Source organism: Sinocyclocheilus anshuiensis, unplaced genomic scaffold, assembly GCF_001515605.1.
Source record: "Sinocyclocheilus anshuiensis isolate Anshui unplaced genomic scaffold, SAMN03320099.WGS_v1.1 scaffold482, whole genome shotgun sequence".
Taxonomy (NCBI): Eukaryota; Metazoa; Chordata; class Actinopteri; order Cypriniformes; family Cyprinidae; genus Sinocyclocheilus; species Sinocyclocheilus anshuiensis.
The window spans coordinates 968,434-977,445 of NW_015547676.1; the positions used below are offsets into that span (position 1 = coordinate 968,434).

At 39.7% G+C, this 9,012-nt stretch overlaps 3 protein-coding genes across 5 annotated transcripts in view; 2 read left to right on the top strand and 1 right to left on the bottom strand.

The window, feature by feature from the left end:
* Positions 1 to 2,309, bottom strand: part of rsrc1 (arginine/serine-rich coiled-coil 1) — a 157,531-nt gene extending 155,222 nt beyond the window's left edge. The window contains exons 1-2 of one of the 2 annotated variants that reach the window (XM_016505530.1): positions 2,194 to 2,309; positions 1,312 to 1,505 (exon numbers count right to left, since the gene is read on the bottom strand). In XM_016505530.1, the coding sequence (XP_016361016.1) occupies positions 1,312 to 1,481 (170 nt within the window). In that variant the 5' untranslated portion in view covers positions 1,482 to 1,505; positions 2,194 to 2,309. The remainder of the gene's footprint in view (positions 1 to 1,311; positions 1,506 to 2,193) is intronic. The other variant, XM_016505529.1, reaches the window with a different exon arrangement.
* A 1,934-nt stretch (positions 2,310 to 4,243) lies between these two features.
* LOC107703017 (short stature homeobox protein 2-like) lies at positions 4,244 to 8,982 on the top strand. Of its 2 annotated transcripts, none has more exons than XM_016505506.1 (5): positions 4,244 to 4,641; positions 5,651 to 5,859; positions 7,632 to 7,689; positions 8,012 to 8,100; positions 8,467 to 8,982. In XM_016505506.1, exons 1-5 carry the CDS (start codon positions 4,392 to 4,394, stop codon positions 8,749 to 8,751), a joined length of 891 nt encoding a protein of 296 aa, XP_016360992.1. In that variant the 5' UTR covers positions 4,244 to 4,391; the 3' UTR covers positions 8,752 to 8,982. The 2 variants fall into 2 exon arrangements, with proteins under 2 accessions (XP_016360992.1, XP_016360993.1); XM_016505507.1 differs by having other exon boundaries at positions 8,503 to 8,982.
* The window catches only part of LOC107703007 (short stature homeobox protein 2-like), a 2,498-nt gene continuing 2,288 nt past the window's right edge, over positions 8,803 to 9,012 (top strand). Inside the window, exon 1 of the mRNA XM_016505495.1 lies at positions 8,803 to 8,920. Within this exon, the coding sequence (XP_016360981.1) occupies positions 8,803 to 8,920 (118 nt within the window). The remainder of the gene's footprint in view (positions 8,921 to 9,012) is intronic.

Sequence of the window (9,012 nt, forward strand, 5' to 3'; positions counted from 1 at the left end):
TAGAACGAGCCGTTTTAGGTAGGTGTGGCTGACTCTTAACTTTTATAAAGAATATCTCTTTGAATTTGAGACTTCAGTTTTTGCAACTTTACAGATCTTCTTTATGCACCAAGAGCTTGTAACACTCCAAAGAGAAAGGAACAATTGAAATCGCATCATATGACCCCTTTAAGTGACTTGTTAAGTGATGTAATGTCACCTTTTTGGAAGGCCCTAAACAGCGAGATATGGACTTGTTTTCCCCGTTTTTGACCTCACGTGTACAGGTTTTTTCCAAATGTAGTTTCTTGAAGGTAAATTTGAGCCCAAAAAGTTAATGCACTGTGAACAAAAAATGAACGACTGTATTTTTATCAACTAACATCAACAAAGTGTAATTGTTCATTTATGTTAACTAATACATTAACTAATGTTAACGAATGACACCTTATTGTAAAGAAATTCAAGGAATAAATTCACAACATGTAAATATCTTGCATTAGCAATGTTTCAAAGTTTGGAAATACAACTACCAACAGACCTCTATTACATTTTAATTCATTCCCCCCATAAAGTTTTATTTTATGAAAAATGTATCAAAAAGTGATTTTATGATTAAAACATATGATTTATGATATCTGTAGAGATCATATATATATATATATATATATATTTATTTATTTATTTATTTATTTATTTTTTAAGCATAAACTCACTTCATTTTGTCCAGTTTCTCAGAAAACAAGACGCCATATGTTCAGACCGCATCTCAAATGAATGTGTCTTGATTTAAGGATGTTTAGATATGTGTGCTGGAAAACAAGACTAAAATACTGAAGAAGATATCCATTTTTTGCAGTGCATGCAACATTTAATGCCACGACTTTATAAATTAAAGTCTTCCTGCCCTGATTTAAGACTTGTGAGGTCTTGATTTGTGAAAATGTGAATTAAGACTTTTTTAAGACATGCAGAAACCCCCTCTGGAGCAAAGAGGTTTGATATACAGGTGCTGCCGATAATGAGGGCTTGCAACTGTGCAAATTCTCATGGTGACATCAATTTCAATGCCATTGACTTTTTTTTTGGTAACCAAGTGCATTCCTTCTGGGCTCAATGTGCCAGCCGAGCAACTGCCTTTGACATAGGGATGCAAACTGAGTAACTGCTTTAGAGCTTGTATGTGACAGGTGCTTGGCAGGGAGGGGTGGGAAATAAGAGGGCTTGTGATGTCAGTCAAACAAGAAAATTGTTTCCGAGGAAGAGCACGTTATTACATTCTGATGAAAGATTACAGGGGCAAACTTTTTTATTTCATTCTTCAGAGTCTACCTCCTGTCTGCGGCTCTGTTTCGGTCTCTGGAGCGCGTTCGTCTCCTGGCGTGTTTGCTGCGGCTGGTCACTCTGCTGCCCGAGGAGCTGGAGGATGAAGACCGGCCTCTCTGCCTCCTCTTCCTCCTGCTTCGACTGTTGTCCTCGCTGTCTGACGAGCGACGGCCCATGTTCACTCCGGCCACTGGGTCAAACTGAAAGATGCAGAGCAAAAAAAGGCATTGACTGTACACAGTAGGAACCAATGGAGCTTCTCGAGAGATCAGAAATGTCACTCATACATGCTGATTCAGTAGCCTAATGCCTAATAAGGATGCACATTAAAAGCTGTGGACACCCAATGCGGGATGAAAATTAAAGCACCCGTTTAATTTAACACGAAGTTCTTGATTTCTCTCATTTGAGATCTGCTACATAGTAACACAACCGGAAGCGGCACAACATTAAACTCATGTCTGTTTATTCGCGTAAGGCTAGAAATGTGTTAAAAACGCGGGAAGCACATATTTTCAGGCGAATAATAATAATAACTGCAGTTTATGTGGGCTGAGGCTGTGCTAAATACTACACCCAAACCTTAAAACTACGCTAAACACGCCAATATAAGCGCGCCTCCGATGTTTACAGATAAAGTGCCTTAATTCATGAAATAAAAGAACATAAACAGGAGAGCGTGGAGATGTAAATATGAAATGTGCGATCTATAAAGTCTATTAAACATTTCAATAGCGAATGTTGTCAGTCTTCCAGCACGATTTCCTCCATATTTCCCAGCGCTTCCGCTAACACGCGTTATTTAATAAATAAACAGCACGTCCGCTAACTTATTTTGAGGTTTATATGTGAAACGACTGATATTTATATCTATATTCACACTCTTACCTAGATACACACTCCTATTGTGTCACAACAACAACAACGGCCATGAGCCGCTGAGCAGACAGAAGCAAGCGGTTCGGAGCTCATCGATGCGAGCGCAGCAGGCATTACCAATCAAACACGATCGTCAGTCGTGTACATTACATTGATTTCTGTGCATGCATTTCTCAGCGACAAGGTCGTCATTTGATCACAAGATCTCTTTTGATTCTTAAAGCTTGGATTGTGTTTTTGTTTCAAGTGTTGAGGCATGCTGAGAAATCGCAGGCTGAGTGAAATAGGGTTTAAAGGGAAAAGATCATATTTCATATTTTGGTCGGAATGTAGGCTATTATGGACCAGGCAGCTCTGTCTATTTTGGAAAAAAAAAAAAAAGAGAGAGAGAAAGAAAATGTCACTGTGCTGACTATGGGGGGGGGGACTAACTCCGTAGTCTTTTTTTTTTTTTTTTTTGAGGAAGAAGACAAAAACACGAAATGCTCACATCAAAGTAAAGATTCAAAGATATGCCTAATCTTCAAAACATTGTGATAGTTTCATTCCATCTACAAGCCAGCTACAGATTAAGATACATTAATGTACAATTGCCTTAAAACTGCACCCTTGATATACGTGTACAAACACCCCCTTTGATGCTTTGAATATTTAAGAAAAAAATTAAAATCTCTTTTTGTAAGGTTATTATTATTATTATCATCATCTTCGTGTATGAGATGGGTGAAATGCTTAGCTCGATATGCTTTGCAGCGTTTCGAATAATAAATGCGTGTATGCATGAAGAATGTGTTTACATAAATATAAGAGGGACATAGGCTAAATCTTTAATTGTGATGTAATTATTAGCGGTGAGATGATGAGAAGGTGTGTTGTAATTTATCAACAGAAGACGTCTTTTTGCATGTCATTTACCGCCGAACTAATATTCGTGCTGTGTTGTGGTACTTGGTTCTGTTCATTTTTATTTTTATTGTTTAATTCGCTCTTGATGCCCAAATGCACTTATTTAGCAAGACGGCTAATTACCCATATTATGCAACTATGCAATAATTTTACTAAGTTTGTGTAATTAAATAGCAATAAAACAGCACAGAATCTCGAGATTTTTTTTTATATTGCGAGTCATTAGGCAGCTGTTGCTAATAATAGAAACAGTTGTCCTCTGAGTGCTGAAATATTAATTAAACGGGATTTTTAAAATAGTGAATATTTTTTCAATGCATGCTGTCAGACAATATGAATGAAAATAACAACCATATAAACAGCAAGTGTTATAGCACGTTTAGCCTATTTTATTAATGCTTTACTACTAAGCTCTACGAAGCTATTTTTGCGGCTGTTATAATATAGGCTACCCAGAAGATGCACTTTGACTAAATTGTTCAAATTGGTAGTTTTGATTTAGATTCGATTCAATGTTCGTTCTTCATATTCTCATTAAATTTGTAACTAGACGCTATACTTATGTAAAACACATTCTCACTCTCTAATAAATATATAGAATACTGTAAAAAAAAAAGAATTAGCCCGCAATAAAACAAGCCTTTACAGCTGTTTTCTGCGAGGATTCAGTTTTTATTTCTCGTCTACAAAAGAATCGTGGGTCAAAATTAAATTCTTAATGATGCTGTTACTGCATGTGTCACATCCATGATCACAAAGTGCATATTTCTCTTTGCTCTTCTATCGCGCTCTCTCGTTTTCCAGCTCAGATCAAACAGTGGCGGAATAAGATGCCCTTTTCTGCAGTTTTGGCCTCATCCCAGCATCATCTTCATCATCATCATCATCATCATCATCGTCACCAAGATCCCTGGTGTTTCCAAACGCTAACCAGTCTAGCTTAATGACATTAATTTGCTCCTCTTGTCAATCTTGGCCAATAGCGAGCATGGAAGGGTGATGTGGATCTGAAGGACAGATTAGGTTCCCCCTGCACCCCACCCAACCCCATCCCAGCCCGCCTCTATGGGAAGGGGGCTCGTGGTGAGGAGCGCGGATCAAGGGGCAGACGCTTCGCCAAGTATAAATAGTGTGACTTCAACAGTGAATCGGCAGCAAGTGCGCACACTCCGCAACAAGAGGAATTGTCAAAGATCTCGACACATCATCTCGCATTCAGGCCGATGTTGATGTGTTATGGTAGACTGCTGAGGATCTAAAGAGAAGATTGCATTTTTTTCTTCTTCTTCTTGGGCGCAGTGATGGAAGAACTTACCGCGTTTGTCTCCAAATCTTTTGATCAGAAAGTGAAGGAAAAGAAGGAAGTGATCACGTACCGGGAGGTGCTGGAGACCGGCTCGGCGAGAAACAGGGAGAGTCTGTCGGTGGAACCGGTTCGCGAGGAGCTGAGCAGCATCACGCGGGGCGGCGTGCGCTCATCGCCGGCCAGAGAAGCGGACATGCTCGCGTCAGAGAGAACCAGGGACTCGATCAGCCCCAAACTTACAGACGGTGAGTGTTTCCTTCGTTTCTCCAACCCGGCATATTTACGAAAATGATTTCATCGCGCTATTTCTTCTTCAAAGGCCTGTTTGCTGTCTATAATTTAAGTTTTAGAACTTCTTCGCTTTCGATATTTTTTTATTATAGGCCTATTTTAAAGTCACGTTCATTTCGTTAATAATAATAATCATACTATAGTAATTTGACAGTCATCGCTGTTATGAAGCAGCCTGAAAACAAAAGAATCAATCAAAAGTTAAGTGATACAATCGAGCGCTGTAACATTGTGGCTGTTTTTTTGTAGGACAGTAGTTGCGGGCCTATATATTTTATTTAAAAACATTTTTTTTGAAAGATTTAGATTATCCATGAGATAACCATCTGTAGAAATAAAATCCACAGGTAGATGTACACGAAGGGCTTCATAGGCTAGGCTATTAACAGAAGAAAAAATAATGTAGAAATCAAACAAACAAAGAATGTGCCAGTGTATTATAAATCAGCACGCATTTTACAAAAAAAGCTGAAGGCCTATATTTCAATCAGCCTGTTTGAAGTCTGAGATTTTAAATAATATCATGAGATCAACAGCTATAATATTAATAACAGTAATAATAATAATAATAATGTGAACTGCTGACCATTTCGATTAGACGTAGCCTATTATTTTTGCGTTAGAAGCACTAGATATCTAACACACAGGCTATTGTTTTTAATGCAGGTTAATTATTTTGACAGCAGGGATTTTCATTCAGCTGTGTTAATTGTTGTCTTTATTGATTTAATTTTCGTAACATCGAGCCGTTTTGCCAGGTTATTAATTTCGCGTGCAATGGGATAATATTCCTGCCATAAGCATCCGGTTCAGAGAGACTCTCCATGCATTTGTATAGTGTGTAAATAATTAAAGAGCTCTGTGTAGGACAAAACATCCGTGACCGACATCAGTGGGCACACACTGCCCTCCTTTCTCATCACTGGATGAAGCGTTCATTCGTGTTTTCTGCTCCGCTTTCAGGTAACACAGATATGAAAGAACGCAAAGAGGACTGTAAGCCGCTGGAGGATGAGACACAGACTAAAATCAAGCAGAGAAGGAGTCGGACTAACTTTACCCTTGAGCAGCTGAATGAGCTGGAGAGACTGTTCGATGAAACGCACTATCCAGACGCCTTTATGAGAGAGGAGCTGAGCCAGAGACTCGGGCTGTCGGAGGCCAGGGTACAGGTCAGGCATGCATGTGCTGTCTACATGTGTGCTGGATGCTGTGTGCGTTATGGTTTCCCTTGCGAGAGGAGAAACACTTTCGATTAATGCAATGTTGAACGTTAGAGGCTGTATGCAACTGCATATGAAGTGCAAGATAATTAATTAATTGTTTAGGCTATATATAGGTGATTGCATAATTAACGTGCTATTATTACGTTATTACATATTCTGTTACGTGCAATGTAGACGCGTATATCATATAGGTAGGCTAATCAGTTCATTAAACTATTGACACATTAAGATTAGCAATGCAGAGTCTCCGAAATAATTCCTAAGTATTAAGAGAGTAAAGATGAAAATGTATTTGTAATTTGTATAGGCCTATACAAATTGTGTTACAAAAAGTGTTACATGGGCACTGCTATATTGTTGTTCTGGCCAACTAGCCACTGCTAAACACTAAGCAGCTTTACAGCACAGATTAACGTTGCTATTATTAGTGTTATATGTGAATATTTACATTCATAGCGTGGTAAATACAATTAGATATCAGCTTATGTGTTGAATGATGTTGTCGGGAAAAACGTGATATTACGCCGCTTAAATCAACGCCGCTGAGCGATAATGAACAAAACAACGAACTAAAATTATTCCCTGATTTGCGCGCATTGGCCTGCAGGCAACATCTGTAGTGTGCTTTTTAGGATGGGGAAGACCATCTGCACAGAAACATAATAAGGCTCAATATATGTGTAACAAGAGACGAGCGACTGAGCCGAATAATGACATTCAACATAGGCATTGGCTCTGGTGTGATTGATCAGAAGAAGAAAAAAACAATATCTTATTTCATTCTCTTTTATCTATTCATTCCTTGGGTGGGGATATAAAATTCACGCTTTGAATACATTGGTCCTTTTAAAAAATGGGCTCAAAAGACCTCCCTGGAAAAAGTTAAACCATCGTCTCTCTTTGGGATCTTACCAAAAGGCATTGTCCCAAGCAAGGCCTGCGGATTTACATAAATTATCTATCATTTTTACCCAAATAAAGATCTGATGCTCTTTTCATATTCAGTATTCACAGACAAGGCCACACCGCTGGCTCAAAGACAACACTGCCATTTTACCGGATAAAGTCATAACGTATCGGGATTTATTATCATATATTTATTATCGCGTTTCCACTTTCATTACAGCAGAAATATCATGCAAATGCAGTGTCGCTTGCTCGTTGTTAGGCTGAATCAAAATGAACAAACAGTGCACTGGAACTATGCGCGATTCAAAACAGATGCATGAGACACAATAATTTCCAAATCTCCAATGCCCATAACATAGGCGATATGGCAGAGAACTATAACACTAACTTTCTCTCTGAGATAAGCAATTAATGTCTCAATTTTAGCCTGCTATTGAAGCCCAGGCATATTGTCCCATGCTGGGTATTTGCTGTCAGAGGATCACTTTGCTTCTTCTGGGACTCTAATCCCTGGATAGATTAAACCATTGCAGAAAGACGATATATTATGGCACTTTTTCAGATGCATGACTTGAAGATTCGTTTGTTTAACATTTTAACAAATCTGTTTGTTTTGTGGTCATAGTTGGCCGCTTTTTACGTCAATTCGCCGCTCGTTATAGAGATATAATAATTAAAATGTGCGGTTAAGCGCTATGAATATTTTAGAGGTCCTCAGGGATGCATAGTTTTGCGGAGACTGTTGTCATTTTTGGAGGATTTACACATGCCCTCACCAACAGCTGTCAATCAATGTCTTGTGTTTTCAGGTTTGGTTTCAGAACCGACGGGCCAAATGCAGAAAGCAGGAAAATCAGTTACATAAAGGTGCGTCGGATTCAAACGCTTCACATGCATTTGAATGATTTACAAACTATAGGCTTTATAAATTAGTGATTGCTATTATGCTAGTTGTTGTAGTTATTTTGGTTCTCTGTATTATTAAAACCTTATTGTTTTTGCTGATGAATCATCGGATATTTGTAGACGGCACATTTAGCTACAACACATAGGCCTACGGAATAAAAATCTTTTAGCTACTTAACGGTGTATCCGGTGTGTCTTTTTATGTGCAGAAATGTAGCGATTCATGCAGTGTCTAGTTTTCGAGCACACACAGATAAAAACTCAATGTCAGCATTTTTTTCAGGAGTTCTCATCGGAGCGGCGAGCCAGTTTGAAGCGTGTCGTGTCGCTCCATATGTCAACGTGGGAGCTCTGCGCATGCCATTCCAGCAGGTAAGTTACAATGCAGAGGCGTCCTATTTCTATTTCTATTTCTATTTCTATGAATCCACAATCAGATTTCCCTCCTTTTGTTCTTGCAATGACATAAGTGAGACATTTTGACGAAGAATATAACTGCTAGGCTATTGCATAGACGAGTTGAGATTTGTGAATTGATCGTGCTTGCCCCATGCATTTGAATCATATTCGGGGGGGGCATTGCAAGCACACCGGAATGCAGGTGTCCGAATGCATTATTTATTTATTTTTAGCTATGATGATAAATGCAATTGATCCAGTGCCCAGTAACGGCTCTGCATATAGTCTCTCTTAAGTTAATGTGTTTCTCCCCCTCTCTTCCCACCCGTGCGTCCATAGGATAGTCATTGCAACGTGCCGCCCTTCTCCTTTCAGGTGCAGGCGCAGCTGCAGCTGGACAGCGCCGTAGCCCACGCGCACCATCACCTGCACTCACACCTGGCGGCGCACGCGCCCTACATGATGTTTCCCGCCCCGCCGTTCGGTTTGCCCCTGGCGACGCTCGCGGCGGAATCCGCCTCGGTGGTGGCGGCGGCAGCGGCGGCAAAAAGCACCAACAAAAACTCAAGCATCGCGGATCTGAGACTGAAGGCGAAAAAGCACGCGGCGGCGCTGGGGCTGTGACGTCACTGAGCACCGAACGCGACGCGAGGCAGAAAAACAAACGCATTATTTATGTTTTCCTGTGAAGGACGCGCGAGAGAAAAAGGAGAGGCTATTTATGAGAACACAAACTGTGAAGTGGACGAACTTTGCGTGGATCTTTTCGCGGATGGAGGGACAACTACAAAACGTTTGAATGAACTACGAGAAAATAAAAAGAGTTGAACTTTTAGTGAACTTTTGCAGAAGACAAGAAGCTGAATCTGAATCTGATGATATAAA